General features: G+C 40.7%; 1 protein-coding gene across 1 annotated transcript in view; it reads left to right on the top strand.

The window, feature by feature from the left end:
• Window positions 1-21,334, top strand: part of ptpn4a (protein tyrosine phosphatase non-receptor type 4a) — an 84,331-nt gene extending 62,997 nt beyond the window's left edge. Inside the window, exons 16-27 of the mRNA XM_063005451.1 lie at window positions 3,452-3,605; window positions 5,202-5,285; window positions 5,575-5,631; window positions 6,203-6,359; window positions 10,459-10,625; window positions 12,686-12,776; window positions 12,860-12,921; window positions 13,016-13,162; window positions 13,275-13,403; window positions 13,505-13,653; window positions 15,734-15,869; window positions 20,770-21,334. Of these exons, the coding sequence (XP_062861521.1) occupies window positions 3,452-3,605; window positions 5,202-5,285; window positions 5,575-5,631; window positions 6,203-6,359; window positions 10,459-10,625; window positions 12,686-12,776; window positions 12,860-12,921; window positions 13,016-13,162; window positions 13,275-13,403; window positions 13,505-13,653; window positions 15,734-15,869; window positions 20,770-20,853 (1,417 nt within the window). The 3' untranslated portion in view covers window positions 20,854-21,334. The remainder of the gene's footprint in view (window positions 1-3,451; window positions 3,606-5,201; window positions 5,286-5,574; window positions 5,632-6,202; window positions 6,360-10,458; window positions 10,626-12,685; window positions 12,777-12,859; window positions 12,922-13,015; window positions 13,163-13,274; window positions 13,404-13,504; window positions 13,654-15,733; window positions 15,870-20,769) is intronic.
• The last annotated feature ends 666 nt before the right edge of the window (window positions 21,335-22,000 follow it).

Here is a 22,000-nt window from a genome sequence, read left to right as displayed (position 1 = left end):
AGAGCTCACTAGGTTTTCGAACACACCCACAATCACTGATAGACAATGTTTGCCATATAGCTTCAAGGTTATGTCTGGCTGGAGTCGCTAAATGAATAAAAACAACAGTTGAACAATCAAACAACTAAAACTCTATATATTCAACAACGAACACTGTAAAATACTCTGAAATAACACTACATATAAATCACACTATGTACAAAATTGATAGAAACTACTGAAACAGGTCAGGAGATCAGATGTGTAGATGCAGAGCAGGCGCTAGCCAGAAGTTTGGAAAGGACATATTATGCTACATTGTCCATATACTCAGAATTGGGGAACAGCTATTTTCATTTCATTTTCATATTTTATCACCACTTTATCCTAGTCGTGGTTGTTGTGGGTCAGTTTCCCTGGAAACACTAGGCACAGTGCAGTAACACACCTCAGACAGGACGCCAATCCACCTCAGAGCCTCAGTCAACCCAAAGTCACCAACCAGACATAGCTGGTCATGTCTACACAGACGTCTTTCTGAAAAGGATTTCCACAGAATTTTAAAGTCCAACTGTGAGAATTTGCACGCAAAGGTGCTAATGTTGAACGAGATGGCCTGGCTTGCATTCAATGTTTGGATTATTTCTAAATCGGTCGGTTTGAGGTCAGGGCTCTGTGCAGGCCACTCAAGGTCCTCCACACCAGTCTTACCTTTTGAAAAGGGGAACAGTTATGCTGGAACAGAATCTACCTTGCCAGAACTGTTTCCATCAGGTAGGAAGCATGTAATTAGCAGAGAAAGTGGTGGAACCACCTGAATTCATTTATTTAAATGGGGGTGCAAATACTTCAGCCTAATGCAGAAAAACAGTCCCCAAAATCGAATAGAATAGAATGCCTTTATTTGTCATATATAAATACAGGTCCTTCTCAAAAAATTAGCATATTGTGATAAAGTTCATTATTTTCCATAATGTAATGATAAAAATTAAACTTTCATATATTTTAGATTCATTGCACACCAACTGAAATATTTCAGGTCTTTTATTGTTTTAATACTGATGATTTTGGCATACAGCTCATGAAAACCCAAAATTCCTATCTCAAAAAATTAGCATATCATGAAAAGGTTCTCTAAACGAGCTATTAACCTAATCATCTGAATCAACGAATTAACTCTAAACACCTGCAAAAGATTCCTGAGGCTTTTAAAAACTCCCAGCCTGGTTCATTACTCAAAACTGCAATCATGGGTAAGACTGCCGACCTGACTGCTGTCCAGAAGGCCATCATTGACACCCTCAAGCAAGAGGGTAAGACACAGAAAGAAATTTCTGAACGAATAGGCTGTTCCCAAAGTGCTGTATCAAGGCACCTCAGTGGGAAGTCTGTGGGAAGGAAAAAGTGTGGCAGAAAACGCTGCACAACGAGAAGAGGTGACCGGACCCTGAGGAAGATTGTGGAGAAGGGCCGATTCCAGACCTTGGGGGACCTGCGGAAGCAGTGGACTGAGTCTGGAGTAGAAACATCCAGAGCCACCGTGCACAGGCGTGTGCAGGAAATGGGCTACAGGTGCCGCATTCCCCAGGTCAAGCCACTTTTGAACCAGAAACAGCAGCACTGGACTGTTGCTCAGTGGTCCAAAGTACTGTTTTCGGATTAAAGCAAATTTTGCATGTCATTCGGAAATCAAGGTGCCAGAGTCTGGAGGAAGACTGGGGAGAAGGAAATGCCAAAATGCCTGAAGTCCAGTGTCAAGTACCCACAGTCAGTGATGGTCTGGGGTGCCATGTCAGCTGCTGGTGTTGGTCCACTGTGTTTTATCAAGGGCAGGGTCAATGCAGCTAGCTATCAGGAGATTTTGGAGCACTTCATGCTTCCATCTGCTGAAAAGCTTTATGGAGATGAAGATTTCATTTTTCAGCACGACCTGGCACCTGCTCACAGTGCCAAAACCACTGGTGAATGGTTTACTGACCATGGTATTACTGTGCTCAATTGGCCTGCCAACTCTCCTGACCTGAACCCCATAGAGAATCTGTGGGATATTGTGAAGAGAAAGTTGAGAGACACAAGACCCAACACTCTGGATGAGCTTAAGGCCGCTATCGAAGCATCCTGGGCCTCCATAACACCTCAGCAGTGCCACAGGCTGATTGCCTCCATGCCACGCCGCATTGAAGCAGTCATTTCTGCAAAAGGATTCCCGACCAAGTATTGAGTGCATAACTGAACATAATTATTTGAAGGTTGACTTTTTTTGTATTAAAAACACTTTTCTTTTATTGGTCGGATGAAATATGCTAATTTTTTGAGATAGGAATTTTGGGTTTTCATGAGCTGTATGCCAAAATCATCAGTATTAAAACAATAAAAGACCTGAAATATTTCAGTTGGTGTGCAATGAATCTAAAATATATGAAAGTTTAATTTTTATCATTACATTATGGAAAATAATTAACTTTATCACAATATGCTAATTTTTTGAGAAGGACCTGTATACAGGTGTACAGTACAACACATTTATTTTTACGTATATTCCAGCTTGTTTGGAAGCTGGGGTCAGAGTACAGGGTCAGCCATTGCACGGCACCCATGGAGCTAAGAGGGTTAAGGACCTTCTCAAGGGCCCAACAGTGGCTGCATGGCAGAGCTGGGGTTTGATCTCTCAACCTTTCAATTGACAGCCCAAAGCTCTACCCACTAGACTACCAAATCCCTTGAGGAAGAGAAACGCTGAGCTTAAAGAGCAGTTCAGCTTGAGTTGTTGTTTGAAAATATTTCAGTGTTGTTTCAAAGTGACTTCTTATATTTGGAAAGTCAAAATCTCCCAGTTTGGAGTGTTTATTTGAAAGCTTTGCAATTTGAGTTTGAAGCAAACATGTTCACTGCCTGTGGTCAAAAACAAAGCCAGATTTTATGCTGCCGCCTCTTTGTGGCTGTTTTTACAACTGTGTGGAAAACGTCTGTTCTGTTTGGTCTGTGGTGTGCAATTACTTTTCACACCCTCTGTAACTGTTATTAAACAGTCTTAAATGAAAACTAAACACACTCAGATCTGTTGTAAAGCATGTTTTTACGGCTCAGTGTCGGCATGTTGCTTTGGCTTGTGGAAAACATGCCGTGTTCTTTTGTGCTCTGTTTTAAATGTTTTATACTCGAGCCTGATGATCCTGGCAGATATTTTCCTTGCATGAGCCTTTTTTCCACCACGAAGCAGTTAATCCATCTTTCTTTTGTACTTCATGACAGTCGTACTTGGTGCAAAAGTTAAGTGACAGTTGGGTTTGTAACAATGTTGAGTAATTCAATGAGCGTATGGACCGTGCTGCTAACGTTCTCACGTGGGCTGAATCCTCTGACTGTGCGGGAGTGGAAATAAACCCACTCAGGCCTGGTACATCTCAAAAGCTAAATGAAAGATCAGAACACAGTTAATAAATTACACCGTTTTTGCCCGTCTGTTTTGTAGGTCTCCAGAAGGTATGGATGGGCCACCTCCAGCTCTGCCGCCCAAGCAGTCCAGGAAGAACCTGAGCCAGCTTATTCTCTCCCACTCTCAACAGGAGCTTGACAACCACATCAGTGAGATGTATGACATCCCTGTGGCAACAGACAAGACCATGGTATGTCAGAAGTGCTATGATAGCATCAAGTCCAATTGCTGACACACTGACTTCAAGTCCTTGTTGGCACCATTAAATAAAAGTGTTGTCATTTTCAGTCAGACAACACTTCATTGTCAGTCAGCTTTGCCTACTGTGATTTCTTCTTTGTTTACTGTAAATACCTCTACCCATGAGTAAAAGAGCATTACATATTCATACTGGAACAACAATTTTTTTTTTTTCTTAAACTGTCGTCACATATTGTTTTATTGATTTTATTGTAACAGTTCTGCTGAAATACTTAATTTCATTATTAGAGGTGTCCACATACTTTTTTTTTTTATTATTATTTTCTATTTTTCCAACCTTTTTCCTCCAATTTTCTCCCCTTATCTAGTCGTGTCCAATAACCCTGATTGCTCTTCCACTGATTCAACCCTCCACCACTGACTGAGGATGCTTCTCAACTGACACACGCCCCCTCAGACACGTGCTCAGTACAGACTGCATTTTTCACCTGCACAAGTTGAGTTCATTTATACCGATCAGCACTGTGCATGGAGAGCCACACCCTGATCAGCATTATTCCTCAGCCTTGTGCAGGCGCCATCAATCAGTCAGCAGGGGTCGCAATCGCACCAGTTATGAGGACCCATGATCCGGCTTGCCCCTAACCCTATGAACAACAGCCAATCGTTGTTCATGCAGCCACCCAGCCAGATGGCAGAGCTGAGATTTTATTTGATGTATTTGAAAACCCAGCTCTGGTGTGCTAGCGTATTTTACCGCTGCACCACCTGAGCGGCTAAGTGTCCAAATACTTTTGGCTCTATAGTGTACATGTCATTTGTATGTGATTGAGGAATGCAGTGTCATGATGGAATGACTGTTCTGGTACGGAGAACAGATGAGAAAGTGTTTAAAGCAGCAGAGGGTCTGTTCAAAAACCTAGTGAGCTATTTTGCTGTCTACTGTCTACATAGGCAGCTGCTCCTAAGTAGAGAGGATTCTAATAAGTCATTCACTTAAAAGTCAGGTTATTCGGACGTGCTACTTAGACAGCGATTACAGCAATTTCATCGGTTTTCATTTACTAAGCTAACACAGTTAGCCTCATGCCATTGAAACTAATAGGATTAGGTGGCACAACATGCTAGCATGTCAATTAACATCTTCCTCTGTGTACCGTAAACGTACACTTGTACACGTTTATGCAAATTAAAAATCAATGATCATTTATTTACATTTCAAAATAACACATTCGTTGCTCTGCATTCGTCCGCCATATTTTTTGTGAGAAAAGTTGTGCCGAACTGAATGCTGGGACTGCCTTCACCACTAAGGAAGCATCGGATGCTCCCACATTATTCAGTCAAAATACCGTTCAAATTTAAGGTACTATTCTAGACAGCATTTTAAGGTATCTAAGAATTCGAAGTCTTTTTCTCAGGAGCGCGTGTAGGATGACGTAAAATGCTGTCTATGTAGAGAGCTCACTAGGTTTTCCAACACACCAAGTGTGTGTGTGAAACATTTTCTTTAGTTTTTGTCTTTCAGGTACTCTGCACCCCTGTTGATCACTAAAACATTAGCGTGATGTTATTTCTTTTTCAGATCAATGGCGTAATCCCTCATGATAATCTTGTTCTGATTAAGATGAAGCCAGATGAAAATGGAAGATTTGGATTTAATGTGACGGTAAGATTAATAAAAGGTTAGAAATAGACAAGTGAGGCGTTTGGGTGTTAGCATGCTAGCCAATCAGATGCGACAATACTGTCTGTGAAAAGCAGTCGCAACTGTCCTTGGTCAAGGTGGAAGTCTGCAGCAGAGAAAGAAGAAACGACTGTGGAGTTGGATATGACTAGATTGGGAGAAAAATGCTAAAATAAATTAATAAATAAATAAATAAAAATTATGCTTTATTGAATAATAAACAAATTCCTGCATGCACTTCTTGTTAATTATGTTCTGCTTTCATGTTTAGGGAGGTTCTGATCAGAAGATGCCTGTTATTGTGTCTCGAGTGGCACCAGGAACATCTGTAAGTATTAGTGATACTTTTAGCATTTTATTGTTACGAAATATATTTGGATTTTGATTAAGCTTTACTTAAAATTAACAGCAGGCTGAAAGGTAAAATACCCTCTGACCTGAGTGCTTTTAGGTCTGAAAACAAAACTGACTTGCTGGTTACTATAAAGACCTTCTAAATACTATTGTTAATGTCTGGTAAGTGATGTCTAATGCAGTGTACTAAAAGACAAAACTTACCAGTAATCGTCTGATTTGGACCCAGTCTGATTATATGGATTTTTTGGATTAAGTTAATGTTTCGAGCTTCGTAATATGCTTTCTACTTGTTCAGATGATGAAAAAACAATAAACTTTTTTAAAAACGTTTCTAGGTAAGAAAAACATTAATGCCAGCGGTTTTAGACACAGCCACATAGAATCACATGTAAATATACACTGAAAGTTGGAGGCAAAAGTGCTATGTAACCAGCAAGACATGAATAGAGGGGAGATGGAAATGGCTAGACTGGAAGCAATTTTTAGCATTGCAACCATTGCTTTATTGTTGAAAGGTTTTTTTCTTCTTTTCATCTCTGCAGGCTGATTTGTGTGTACCCCGACTGAACGAGGGAGATCAGGTTGTTCTGATAAACGGTCGTGATATTTCAGAGCACACTCATGACCAGGTAGTCATGTTCATCAAGGCTAGCTGTGAAAGCCACTCTGGGGAGCTCATCCTGCTGGTCAGGCCCAATGGTAAGACCTGATATAATCCGTCTATTATGTTCAAAGCACCTTAATCTGTATATTATGTCTATGGCACACCCATCTGTATATCATGTTTATAGTACATTCAATAATATATTGACCTGTATATCTTGTCCATACCACTGGCCGTATACTGTAATTAATTTATATCGTAGATACTGTACATCCTGCACTTCCAGATGCTAAACTGCATTTCGTTGCCTTGTACTTGTACATGTGTAATGACAATAAAGTTGAAGGGACAGTGGTAGCCTAGTGGGTAGAGCTTTGGGCTATCAACCGGAAGATTGGCAGTTTAAATCCAGGCTCTGCTATGCAGCCACTGTTGGGTCCTTGAGCAAGGCCCTTAACCCTGTCTGCTCCAGGGGCACCGTACGATGGCTGACCCTGCGCTCTGACCCCAGCTTCCAAAACAATCTGGGATATGCGAAGAAAGAATTTCATTGTACTGTACAACTGTATATGTACAGTGTATCACAAAAGTGAGTACACCCCTCACATTTCTGCAAATATTTCATTATATCTTTTCATGGGACAACACTATAGACATGAAACTTGGATATAACTTAGAGTAGTCAGTGTACAGCTTGTATAGCAGTGTAGATTTACTGTCTTCTGAAAATAACTCAACACACAGCCATTAATGTCTAAATAGCTGGCAACATAAGTGAGTACACCCCACAGTGAACATGTCCAAATTGTGCCCAAATGTGTCGTTGTCCCTCCCTGGTGTCAAGGCCCCAGGTGTAAATGGGGAGCAGGGCTGTTAAATTTGGTGTTTTGGGTACAATTCTCTCATACTGGCCACTGGATATTCAACATGGCACCTCATGGCAAAGAACTCTCTGAGGATGTGAGAAATAGAATTGTTGCTCTCCACAAAGATGGCCTGGGCTATAAGAAGATTGCTAACACCCTGAAACTGAGCTACAGCATGGTGGCCAAGGTCATACAGCGGTTTTCCAGGACAGGTTCCACTCGGAACAGGCTTCGCCAGGGTCGACCAAAGAAGTTGAGTCCACGTGTTCGGCGTCATATCCAGAGGTTGGCTTTAAAAAATAGACACATGAGTGCTGCCAGCATTGCTGCAGAGGTTGAAGACGTGGGAGGTCAGCCTGTCAGTGCTCAGACCATACGCCGCACACTGCATCAACTCGGTCTGCATGGTCGTCATCCCAGAAGGAAGCTGACGCACAAGAAAGCTCGCAAACAGTTTGCTGAAGGCAAGCAGTCCAAGAACATGGATTACTGGAATGCCCTGTGGTCTGACGAGACCAAGATAAACTTGTTTGGCTCAGATGGTGTCCAGCATGTGTGGCGGTGCCCTGGTGAGAAGTACCAAGACAACTGTATCTTGCCTACAGTCAAGCATGGTGGTGGTAGCATCATGGTCTTGGGCTGCATGAGTGTTGCTGGCACTGGGGAGCTGCAGTTCATTGAGGGAAACATGAATTCCAACATGTACTGTGACATTCTGAAACAGAGCATGATCCCCTCCCTTCGAAAACTGGGCCTCATGGCAGTTTTCCAACAGGATAACGACCCCAAACACAACCTCCAAGATGACAACTGCCTTGCTGAGGAAGCTGAAGGTAAAGGTGATGGACTAAACCCAATTGAGCACCTGTGGCGCATCCTCAAGTGGAAGGTGGAGGAGTTCAAGGTGTCTAACATCCACCAGCTCCATGATGTCATCATGGAGGAGTGGAAGAGGATTCCAGTAGCAACCTGTGCAGCTCTGGTGAATTCCATGCCCAGGAGGGTTAAGGCAGTGCTGGATAATAATGGTGGTCACACAAAATATTGACACTTTGGGCACAATTTGGACATTTTGGTTCACTGTGGGGTGTACTCACTTATGTTGCCAGCCATTTAGACATTAATGGCTGTGTGTTGAGTTATTTTCAGAAGACAGTAAATCTACACTGCTATACAAGTTGTACACTGACTACTCTAAGTTATATCCAAGTTTCATGTCTATAGTGTTGTCCCATGAAAAGATATAATGAAATATTTGCAGAAATGTGAGGGGTGTACTCACTTTTGTGATACACTGTATATATGACAAATAAAGTATATCTTCTAATTTAGGAGTCTAATCTATATAATCTATTCTACATTTACATTGTGGTAATCTAAAAGTGCACTGTTGGCAGTTACTATCAGTAATTGGTTTACATGTGAAATGTGCATGGATCTTCATCTGCTTGTTTTAGGATTGCCATTTTATTCTTCCGTCTGCTGACTTTATTTACATGCTCTCTAAGTAAACTGAGCAGTACAGACGCAGGGTGTTAGTCAGTGTATAATAGTGTTAACTTGTCTCAGAGTGGTTTGAAAAAAGGCTGGGTGCAGGAGTGGGTCATATATCCAAACGTCTTGCCTCATGATACACGGGATGACATTTAAACCCTAATAACGACTCCTGCTTCCAAATAGCTTGATTTATTTTTACCAAACAAATCCCTTTCCACACTGACAGCACTTTTGTCAGTTGCCTGGCACCCCTTTCTAGCTAAAAAAAAAGCACTTCAGGTAGGGACACTTCTCCTTTCATACATGTGAAGCTTTGGGCTGATTTTCACTAAGAGCCTTGGCACGAGGCCCATGCTACCCTCTCTGTATATCTTCACTACTCATACTGGCACCTTAAACAAAAGAGTAAGAGTCACTGTTGCAGTAGCAAGAAGGCTTCACCCCATATGGCCTTCCGTTTCTCAGACATGGCCAGTTGTGCCTGTTGATTGCTCAGCCAGGCCAGTGGCAACACACCGAGCCTTGGACTGGAGATTCATTGCACACTGCTGATGCCACTTAGACACCACATATTTTTATCTCTTTGTTCTGAATGTGCAATAATGGCATAATTGTCAGTGCCTGCAGCAGACATGTTTCTGCTAGGGTGGGATGCCCGGATTATGTGGGTGGGGTTCTATTTTTGCTAACTGGTCACATTTACTTGTTTCAAATCTATCAACTCATTTTAATATAAGTAAACACAAAGTGCAGCTTTTAAATAATCGTTTCATTTATTAAAGTATTATTCTTTCCTTGAGCGCCCAGGTGGCGTAGCGGGATAATCCGCTAGCACACCAGTGCTGGGATTCTGAGCTCCCCGAGTCTGAAACTCAGCACTGCTACTGGTCGACTGGGCGCCCCCTCAGCGGTCATAATTGGCAATGCCTGCAGCAGACAAAATTGGCCATTACGTTTTCCAGGTGGGAAAAGACCGAACCAAAAAGTGGGTGGGGTCTTCGACACTGTGCAAGGACACTGGTTAGTAGCCTGAGGCGTCTGTACAGGAAGTGTCAGAGCCCGGAGATCAGGGCGTGGCTCCCCGCCGCAAATTCTGACCTCACACGTGAATTCACTGAAAGTGAGGGCGAATAAGAAGGGTTAGGACTTTGCACATGACAGAGGGAGCGTGAGGCAGGTAACCCTCCTCAGACACGACCGGAGTCTCCAGCAGTGAAAGACGAATTGAGTACGCTATATATACCTATATCTTCTATGTCTACAAAACCTATATCATGCATGTGAAAAAGTAATTGTCCTTCTAAACCTAACAAGTCCTTGCGCCACCCTTGGCAGTAACAACAGCAATCGAACGATAACTGTGTGGCAGAATTGTTTTAATTCGGCTACATTTTCACACATGAACTGCTCATTTAAGGTTTTGTCACAGCAACTCAATGGGATTCAAGTCAGGACTTCAGAGGTGGAGTTGCTTGTGTGCTTTGGATCATTGTCTTAAAATTGTCATTGTCCAGAATTTGGTTAACTGGTTGATTTAGGTTGATTTACTCAAGGCCAGGTTGGTCTTTTTAATTATTAATTGAAAATATTTTGTGTTGACTTGGGTCTTTGTGTAATATTAAAAGTAGTCTGATGATCTAAAACATGAGATTAAAAAACAGAAGAAATTATGGAAGTGTTCTGAAACTACAGTGCTGTGCAAAAGTATTTGCCCACTTCAGAATGTCACATATCTCTTTATCCACATATCAGCATATAAATCTTCAAATACAGGTACAAATAACGCCAAGTCCTCTATAATATTTTTAATTTGGGCTCTGTTCCTTTGTAGCGATCTACAATGTGGTAGAGGATAAGCTGGAGATGGAACCCGACTTCCAGTACATCCCAGCTAAAACACCTTCAGAGGCGTCTCAGCTGGATCAGGATGCCTGGAGAGACTCTATGCAGCACTTGAAAGAAGGTCTCAGCACTGGTGCTCTGCTTACCCAGTTTGATGTGAGTATTCGAGGAAACCAAGTACACAATAAGTGTTATTATGTACTGTTTTAGTCCCATTTACTGCTAATGTGTTAAGTCGGTTCTTAAAACAAATTATATACTTTCAACAGTTGAGGGAAGGGCCTTTTTCTGTTTTTGCCTGAATGTGCCTCTGTGCACATAATCTAAAAGAATATTGTGAGACTTGTTGACTTGAAGCATTTACTATGGCAGGAAATTCAGTAGCCTGCACAAAGCCCTGACTACTACCTGCCTGAACACCTTTGGGATGTCAATTTTGTTCCTACTGACTGGCCTTGCTCAACTGGCACAATTCACCCCACAACCTCCACCCTGGACACCCTGCCTTTTTTAATTCATGAAGCTTTGATTCTTTACATCGGCCAATGGCAGACCACACTGTATTCCTCCACCACTTGTGGCTCGCCTTTTTTCTGTGTTTTTTCCCTTTTTATCTCCCAATCTAGTAATCCACTGCTGGTTGCACAACACCAGATGTGATCAAGAAGAGCTGGATCACCACATGCCTCCTCTGACATGTGTCCAATCTTTGGCCACTTCTTATCACCTGCAAATGTTGGGTTCCCACACAGAGCCGTATTGTGTACAGACATCAACGCTAAGCTCTATGTGACTCCCTTCACTTGTGCAGGCACCTGAAACAGACCCAGAGATGCTTATTGAAGCGGGAAGAGATCCCGTCTGATCTTTCCTACCTTCTTTCTTAAATATGGCTAATTGTGTTTGTGTTGACATCTAGCTGGGTTGGTGACGTGTTGGCCATTCTGGTGGCACATCTGTGGCACATTAACATCACCACTTATTGTTTCCTCTTTGATATTGGGATGATTTGTTAATCTGTATGTGCATAGAATGTACAAACAGTAAACAGTATTTATTCAATGTTATACAACAGTTAGTTCCGACCTTACAATCTGATTGGTTGAGAAGCATTCTAACCGTGCTGATATTCGTGATAACAGCACGGCCTTTTCACACCACAACTGTATTACTCCGCTGACGCGTTGCCAGTAACGACAAGCTTCATGCACACAAACGCGCATGCAGGCGACACAGACCTTATTCCCGATCGCGTTTTAAATCCATTATCTGATATACAATCTAGTGCACTATGTAGGGAACATAAATCCGCGATCTGATACACAATCTAGTGCACTATGTAGGAAACATAAATCCGCGATCTGATACACAATCTAGTGCACTATGTAGGGAACATAAATCCGCGATCTGATACACAATCTAGTGCACTATGTAGGGAACATAAATCCACGATCTGATACACAATCTAGTGCACTATGTAGGGAACATAAATCCGCGATCTGATACACAATCTAGTGCACTATGTAGGGAACATAAATCCGCGATCTGATACACAATCTAGTGCACTATGTAGGGAACATAAATCCACGATCTGATACACAATCTAGTGCACTATATAGGGAACTTTAATGTGTTTGTAACGCGAACAGTTAGCTTAATAGCCCAGTTAGCAGCTCCTAAGAGTTCTGTTATCACCCATATCCTTTGGTGTGTGTGAGAGGTTTTTTATTTCTTTTTTTTCCCTTCGGAGGTTCTTGCCTTCTTCTTCTTGTTGTTCTTACCTCCCTAAAATGAGTTTTTGCAACTTGGGATGTCTGCTTTGTAGTGTTAAACTTTATATTCGTTGTGGTGCTCATTTTTGGCGGAAGGTATTGTCAATATTAAAGCATATTTAATATGAAATTTAGGGCTTCTTTGATTTATTTTCTTTATTTTGTAAAAACTGTTGTATAAAAGCAATAGAACACTTGAGGTCGTGTGTTATCGCGTGTGTTATAACACACTCCCTCTCGTGTTCTATTGCTTAATTATTTATTCAACGTTCTGTGAAATGTGTCATTATTTACAATAATACAATCAATACAATCAAAAATGTAAGGGCCAGGAAGTGAGCCGACCTATATACTAGAAGTGTATTTAAGAACTTATGTAACCTATGTCAACCCATCTGCCTCAATAGAGACTTCATTAACCAAATTTTTTCTTTCCTTTTACAGCACCTCTATCGTAAGAGACCTGGTATGACAATGTTGTGTGCCAAATTACCTCAAAACGTTTCCAGAAACCGCTACAGAGACATTTCACCATGTGAGTACCACAGCATCTACTCTTTGTATGACAAGCCTTGGGCTGGGAAAACTTTAACTTCTTGCTTTCTGTTTATTCTCTAGACGATGCCACGCGTGTCATCCTGAAAGGCACTGATGACTACATAAATGCAAATTACATAAATGTATGTTATTCATATATATCTATCAGTATGGAATTTGTATATGAAACTTATATGGAGTTTACTAAGGTTCTTTATAATTGGTGATTGTTTTTAGATGGAAATTCCTGCGTCCAGTATCATTAATCGCTATATCGCCTGCCAAGGCCCCTTGCCCAATACGTGCTCAGACTTCTGGCAGATGACATGGGAGCAGGGCTCCTCTTTGGTGGTCATGCTCACCACTCAGGTGGAACGAGGCAGGGTAGGTCTTATTCTGAAAAGAATTCTGAGGATACTGGGGTTCCACAAGGCTCAGTTCTTCATTCATTTTGTGTCTCCTACTCTCTAATATTTACTCTGGTTCATTGGTTTAGGTGAAATGTCATCAGTACTGGCCCAACCCTTCAGAAAGTTCAAATTATGGTGGCTTCCAGGTTTCCTGCTTAACAGAGGAAGGAAACTCTGCATTCTTGGTCCGTGACATGACCATCACTTACATTGAGGTTAGTCAGCTCATTTAAATTTTAATAAATGGTTTAATAAATTTTAGTGTTTGCTTGTGATGGTTAAATGTGGTTTTATGAGTCACTTTTTTTTTATGCAGACAGAGGAGACCAGGGAACTAACTCAGATCCAATATGTTGCCTGGCCTGACCATGGTGTGCCCGATGACTCAACTGACTTCCTGGACTTTGTTGCTCTGGTACGGAGTAAAAGAGCAAGAAAAGATGAGCCAGTGGTTGTCCATTGCAGGTAATGATTTGCTTCTCCTGGTCAGTCACATTCCCAACCTGGTTGTAGAAAAGATTTTTTTCCCAATTTTCCTCCCAATCTAGTTGTATCCAATTTCCCGATTGCATTATTCTTCCTCTCTGCTGATGCTGATCTCCATCCTGGTTGATGAGAGCCGAGACTAACGCACGCCCCCTCTGTCATGTGTGCAGTAGCCGACTGCATCTTCTCACCTGCACGAGGGAGTTTATATGCGGATCACTTTTGTGCACGGAGAGCCACACCCTGATCAACACATTATCCCTCGTCTCTCAATCAGTCAGCAGAGGTTGTAATTGCATGAGTTATGAGCTCCCGTCCGGCACCCCCTAGAACAACAGCCAGTCGTTGTTGTGTAGGTGCCCAGCCTGCCGAATGGCAGAGCTGAGTTTAGAACCGACGAGTTCGAAATGTCAGCTTTGGTGTGCTAGGGTTTTTTACCGCTGCGCCACCTGAGAGGCTGGAAAAAAGTTTAATATATACACCAAAGTTTTAAATTTAATTCTGTATAGTTTTAGATACTTGCATTCTTTTCTCCTTCATTCCCCCAATCTTGTTGATTCCCTGTTGTGTAGAAGAGCTGCAGGCAGAGCTTTAATACACACAGAGAATCATTTTAATCTCAATTGGCAAAAAAACTGAATTGCTGCCAATTCAAAACTGAATTGGCAGCAATTACAGCTGCAATCTTTGGGGATATTTCTCTAGAAGCTTTGAACACTAAAAACTCTAAATAAACAAAAAAACTAGTTAAGACTTGTGTTCACATACCTTTGGACATATAGTGCATAGCTTAGTACAGCTGAGATCCAGGGTTCTAATTTCAGCTATGCTGTTGGCTGGTTGGGTGTCGATATATAGTTATACCTTGAAACTCAATGTCAATTGTTTCTTGGAGTGCCGTTGAGTTTAAATGGCGTTGAGGTTCAAGGTATTTTTTCCCAAAAGGATGTATGGGAAAACTGTTGATGCGTTCCATGCTCCCGAGGAACTGCATATATTTTAGGCTATGAAAAATGGGGTTGTTTATGATACTTAAACACTGAAAATAACACAAATATAATTTAAAAGCATTAAAATACAATTGAAAACAGTTAAATACAATAAAATCTGCACTTTATCTTGAATTTTTTATTGTATTTTTATGCTTCTTAATCATGGAGATGCTTGATCTTGGAATACCGTATTTCGTTCAGTTAGGGTGCATTCACATGAGAAGTGGCACAATGCTGTTATTTCCTATTGAGTGTGGCGGTGCACAAAGCTTAACGTGACTTATTGTACTAAAACAACGAGTAAGGAATTTTATTAGTGGAAAGAATTTATGAGCAGTAATAATTAAGAGAGGTTTAGTGTTTCTATGTCGTTCTTTTAATACATTAAGTCACATTAAGCTAGCTTTTTTTAGAAAAGCTGATTCTCACCATGTCTCAGAACCCCGAGCTATAACACAAGTTTAAAAGTGAAACAGGAGAAAAATCCAGTTAAACACAGATACATGTGGATGTCTTTAGAGTACATTTGATGATTATTTCACACAAATGCACCATTCAAGCCAAGCACTAAACAAAGTGGCAGTCGCACACATGTCGAGTTTAAGGTAAACGTTGAGTATAAGGGTACAAATCTCTCGACAAAGGGCATCGAGTCTCAAAGATTTCGAGTTTAGGGGATGTCTTAATACGAGGTACCACTGTAATTGGCTTTGTCTGGGTTTGGGGGATGGCGAGGTCTCTGTGATGGACGGTGTGTGTTACGGCATTGCAGCTAGTGATTCCACTGGGACCCTGATCAGAATAAAGTGGTGGTAAAGTATAAATTAGAAACAATGATGTACTCTTAAATATTATTTATATGATTTGCCTCTAACTGAACACTCATCTAAAGCACTCCAGCTCTGTTCTGCGTATTTAACATTCTCCTCACATCGTCTCATAATCACAAGATCTCTATAATTTTCCCTTTTTATTCTTTAGTACTGAAGACTGAAGCCCTGGGGTTCAACACAAATCTTTAATCACTTCCATCTTTCTCTGTCCCTCCCACTTGTCTTTCTGTCCAGTGCTGGGATTGGTCGGACGGGAGTGTTAATCACCATGGAGACAGCAATGTGTTTAATGGAGTGCAGTCAGCCTGTGTATCCGCTGGACATTGTGAGAACTATGCGGGACCAGCGGGCCATGATGATCCAGACCCCGGTGAGTTCTATTTACTGACCCAGCCCTCACTTCCATAGCAACTCACTCTGTTCTTAAGAATTTAAGGAGAAACATTGATTGTGCTCTTAGAATTGGGACCTAGTTTATGGGGCTAAAAGTTTTGTAGTTGCCATTTTCTTAGAAGGATTTGTATCTGGAGAATGTCAAGGCAATGTTTGGCTTGGACTGAAATCAAGCACGTCCCAACCCAGAGAGCTTAATGCACAAACCATGTACAGCACTGACTTAAAGTAAGGTAAACCCAAGTCCTGAAAGTACATATTTCCGAAATTGACTTACCATTTGCCTTAGTTTTTGTGATGTTTAATGCAGCATTTAGGGCAGCACGTTGGCTCAGTGGGTAGCACTGTTACCTCACTGATGGGGTGGTCCAGGTCCTTTTTGTGTGGAGTTTGCATGTTCTCCCTGTGTCTGCATGGGTTTCTTCTGGGAGCTCCGGTTTCCTCCCACAGTCCAAAGACATGCAAGTGAGGTGAATTGGAGATACAAAATTGTCCCTCACTGTGTTTGACATTAAACATTTCTGTCATTAATGTAACCGAGTGTATAAAACATGACGTTAAAATCCTATTAAATAAATAATTAATGCAGCATTTAAGCCTTTTACATGATGCGTGGCAAGACGGCGTTCTGCTAGCTGTGCCACTGTGCGGTAAGCTTGAACACAATCCCCAGTGTTGACTGAAAGAATGGGCAGTTTATACACCTGCAGTTTTGTAAAAACGCTCTGTAACTGCCATCATTTGGAGATGCGAGAAGATAAAAGGGGGACATGGGTAATGAACCTCAATTGCTTCAACTAAACACTACTAAATTTAAAGGGCTATAAAGCTACATCAAGCAATTTCAGGGTTAGGAAACATGGAATTGCTATCTATAATGCAAACTAGCTCTCACCATTTTACAGCTTACTAGTCGCCATACCCCATTTTGACCTCACAATGCCATGGTTTTAATTTAACGTTAAGTAAAACAGTTTAGGGGTTTTGTGGAACAGTGAAAATCGGTTTCTCTCTACCATGTGTGTGCTTTGATTTTAACAATGTTATAAAAACAATTTATCTCATTGGTGGTGTTTTGAAAAGGTCAGGAGCAAACTGGATCACGTAGCAGCATTAAGTGGTAGAAAACGGCATCAGTGCAGTAAATCTGCATGGGCCAGTATGTAAGACTGGTATTCAACTGTCTGCAGTGAATTTAAGCTTAATAAGCCACAAAGACTGCCCTTAAAGTGCAGATGATTTTCTCTGTAAGTCATCTGTGTCTGTATGCCACCTACCAGCTCATAATGGCATGGCAGGTGGGCATGACATTGTAATCTGCAATCCCTTTCAATACTATTTATGACCCCAGAAATGTTGGGCCAATATGAAGAATGCAATAAAAAATAAAGTTTCAATAAAGTTTCTTATTTTTACTTTGACTTTTATTTCATTGCAGACAGTAAAAACCCAATATATTTAATGTTTTGTCCGGTCAACTTTCTTTTATTTGTTTTTTTACATTCATTCTTGCATTTCAGGCCTGTAACACATTCCAAAAAAGGTGGGACAGGGGCAAGTTAGGGCTAGTAATGGTGTAAAAAAAAACTAAATAATGATGTGACTTCAAACAGGTGATGTGTACAGGTGATTTTAATCATGACCAAAGACAAAGAGGTATTTGGTTGTATCAGTGCCTTTGGAAAGGGTATTTTACACTTTTACACAATAATACAGAAAAGTACATTAAATGTGTGGTGAATTTTTAAATGAAAAACGATTGTTGTCTGTTTTTATTTACATTTTTAGTAGTACTGTCCCCTCACAGCAAGAAGGTTTGTTTTGTAGGTGGAGAGGTCCAGGTGAAGTTTGCATGTTCTCCCCATGCCTGTGTGGGTTTTCTTTGGGAGCTCTGGGAGCTCCGGTTTCCTCCCACAATCTAAAGACATTTAAATTTAGTGAATTGGAGATACAAAATTCCTGTGTCTGTTTGACACTGAGCTTGAACTGATGAATCCTGTGTAACCAAAAGTGTAAAACATAATGTTAAAAGCTTCACAAATTCCTGCTGTCCCAATTATTTGTACATTTGGTTTGTATAAGTAAACTGCTTACTCATGAAACAATTTACAACTAAATAGTGAACAGAATGGACATCAATATCATGCCAGATTTTTGCAACGGCTTTGTTTCAAATACACTCACAAGTGTCCTGTAATTTCCCAAAATAAGAACTGTGGCAAGGCTACAGTGCAAGCTGTAGCCTAGTGGTTAGGGCACAGGACTGGTAATCCAAAGGTTGCCAGTTCAAGCCCCACCACTGCTAGGTTGCTTCTGTTGGGCCCTTGAGCAAGGCCCTTTACCCTTAGTTGCTCAGACTATATACTGTAACTGTAATGTAAGTCGCTTTGGATAAAGGCGTCTGCTAAATACCGAAAATGTAAATGTAAATAAGAACAATTTGTTTGGTCAGAAATATACATACAGTAGTGTTCAAAAAAATAGCAGTGATTTTAAAAAAGTGAATAAAGCACAAAATCATTCTAATAAATTTTATTTCCATGAATGCAAATGCACTGAAAATACTACACTTTCAATTCTAAATCAAAACCTTAACAAAATTTAGCCTGTTTGTGTTCATCCTTTACAGTAAGTTAAGAAAAATGAATATTAGGCTGTTCAAAAAAATAGCAGTGCTATAAACTAAAAATGTTTGAGGTTTCACTTTAGTTTAAATTGCTGAACTAATATTTAGTGGCATAACAATTGTTTCCGTGATCTGTGTTGCATGGAGTCGATCAACTTCTGGCACCTCTGAACAGGTATTCCAGTCCAGTCCAGATTAGACTACATTCCACAGTTCTTCTGCTATTTTGGGTTTTGCCTCAAAAGAACGCATTTCAGATATCAGAACACAAGTTCTCTATGGGATTGAAGTCAGGGGATTGGGCTGGTTACTCTATTACCTCAATCTTGTTTGTCTGTAACCAAGATGTTTTGGGTCATTGTCATGTTGAAACACCCATTTTAAGCACATTTCTTCTTCGACATAGGGCAACATGATCTCCTCAAGTATTCTGATATATTTAAATTGATCCATGATCCCTCGTATGCGATAAATAGGCGTAACACCATGGTATGAGAAACATCCCCATATCATCATTTTGTGCCACCATGCTTTACTGTCTTCACAGTGAACTTTGGCTTGAATTCAGTGCTCAAGGGGTGTCAGACATACTGTCTACGTCCACTAGACCCAAAAAGAAAAATTTTGCTTTCACCAGTCCACAAATGTTGAGCCATTTCTCTTTGGACCAGTTAATGTGTTCCTTGGCAAATTTGAACCCATTCAGGAAACGTCTTTTTCTTAACAACGGGACTTTGCAAGGAGTTCTTGCTGGTAAATTGGCTTCACTTAATCATCTTCTGTACTCACTGGTAACTTCAGATGTTCCTTGATCTTTCTGGAGGTGATTATTGGCTGAGCCTTTGCCATTTTGGCTATTCTTCGATCCAATTGAACAGTAGTTCCACGCTTCCTTCCGCGTCTTTCAGGTTTTGGTCGTCACTTCAAGGCATTTGAGATCATTTTAGCTGAGCAGGCTATCATTTGCTGCACTTCTCTGTATGTTTTTTCCCTCTACTATGAACTTTTTAATCAAAGTACTCTGTTCATCAGAACAATGTCTGGAACAACCCATTTTACCCAGTATTTCAAAAGGAAATGTGCTATGACCAACCTGTGCAACATTTGCCACCCTCCTACCTTAAATAAGGGCCAAAATTGACACCCGTTCTTCTGCAGAATGAATGACTTCACCAGTTTAACTCCTCACTGCTATTATTTTGAACAAGCCCCTTTCAATCAATGCTTCGATTACTCAGAATGAGTGGCATGTATGTCCTAATTGTTGGGTTTGTTTTGTTTTCATTACTCTACTACACTTTCAAGTAAAATTTTTGCTATGTAGAAATATCACTTCTACTAAAAACAGTGATTTATCAGGTCAATGGTGTTGGACTGCTATTTTTTTTAACACTACTGTACAACCTTAGTTTGGTCAAACAACACTGTTTGGTCAAAGGTACAAGCATACCCCTATGTTTAGGTGTTTTAGTGACATTTATTGCTTAAAGATGTGCACATTGAGCTACTGGGAATGGCAGAGTGGTGTCAAATTTGTATAGCACAATGAAAATCAATAGGCCATTTTTAGTATTTGCTTGAACATAAAACATTTAATGCTGTTTGGGGGAACTTTTGCTATTTTGCTTGTTAGTAGAACTCATACTGAGTCTACCAGTTCTCTCCAGTTGAGTTTGTTATGCTACATAAAACTTAATGAACTTAATGGGACTGGGAGCTGGGAGGGCACTAATTACACAGTAAAAGAGAAAAGGCACTAATATTACCAGTCTTGGCATTTGGGCTGGTTGGGCACTTTAAGGCCATTGGCTCAGAAAGGCCAGGTTTTTAGTCCTTTTCAAGTATTAGACAGACGTTAGTGTGAATTCAGCTCTACTCCCCCCTGCAGATTCCTCAGGCAATGGCCACATTTACAAATGAAAGGATGCTAATTGGAGCCATCAGAGTCGTCAGTTCGGACTAAGGGTCATTTGACCCTCTTTCGGGACTTCAGGGGGGAGCTCGAAATTTCTGGGACTTCTAGTGTTAAAGGAAAAAAGGCCGGATAGGGTATTCCTGCTTAGTCGAATCCTACTGACTGTTTGAGATGCTGGCACGAGCGGTGGAGGAATATATTGGAGTACAGTGTATTTATCCATGTGTTACAGGTCTATAGACAAAAGCCCAGTGGCTTCAGATGTAGGTTAACATTGTAGTGTGGGGAAGTAGACATGTCTGAATTTTGTTTTAACTCTCTACATCTGTTTTTCAGAGCCAATTTAAGTTTGTGTGTGAGGCCATTCTGAAGGTGTACGAGGAGAGCCTGGTGAAGTCCATACTCTACATTTCAGAATGACAGAATGCTGCCAGCTTTCATCATCTCGATTACAATCTTCACCTGCCGATCCCAGAACCAGCTTCGCTTATACACATGCAGATCCTAGAGGAGTTTGCTGACCAAAACTTTCTCATTGTTGAAAGCTTTTCACAGAACCACATGAACAGCTGAAACAGAAACCAGGTCTTAATCATATTTTTGGCTTCTGTGGATTAATAGTGTCAAGTGATGCTCTGCAATTCATACAATGTAAAGGTCAGAAGTGGTATACAAAAAATGTTGTTCAGCATACTTCTACATGCACTGTGTACATCATGGCTCCGCAAATGGGGGTTCATCCAAAAAAAAAAAAAGTCCTGAGCCAGGAACATACGTGGGAATTGAAACCAAGCACTGTTGCACTTTACACTGGCTAACAAACTATTTGCCAAGTTTCAAGAAAATGGGGAGTAAATAAGAAAAGAAAAAAGAATTTGGTACTCGTAGGAAATTCTAAGTGTTCAGGGTTTTGTAAATCTTATATATCTATATATCTATATATATATATATATATATATATATATATATATATATATATATATATATATATATAGATATAGATATAGATATAGATATAGATATATATATATATATACTGTATATATATATATATACTGTATATACACACACACTGATCAGCCATAACATTAAAACCACCTCCTTGTTTCTACACTCACTGTCCATTTTATCAGCTTTACTTACCATATAGAAGCACTTTGGAGTTCTACAATTACTGACTGTAGTCCATCTATTTCTCTACATACTTTTTTAACCTGCTTTTACCCTGTTCTTTAATGGTCAGGACCACCACATGACCACCACAGAGCAGGTATTATTTAGGTGGTGGATGATTCTCAGCACTGCAGTGACACTGACATGGTGGTGGTGTGTTAGTGTGTTATGCTGGTGTTTTTAAATACCGTGTCCACTCACTTTCCATCTTTTAGACACTCCTACCTAGTTGGTCCACCTTGTAGATGTAAAGTCAGAGATAATCGCACATCTATTGCTGCTGTTTGAGTTGATCATCTTCTAGACCTTCATCAGTGGTCACAGGACGCTGCCCATGGGGCGCTGTTGGCTGGATATTTTTAGTTGGTGGACTATTCTCAGTCCAGCAGTGACG

Source organism: Trichomycterus rosablanca, chromosome 12, assembly GCF_030014385.1.
Source record: "Trichomycterus rosablanca isolate fTriRos1 chromosome 12, fTriRos1.hap1, whole genome shotgun sequence".
NCBI lineage: Eukaryota > Metazoa > Chordata > Actinopteri > Siluriformes > Trichomycteridae > Trichomycterus > Trichomycterus rosablanca.
Note: the sequence above shows the minus strand (reverse complement) of the source record. Positions and strands in the feature narration are given on the sequence as shown.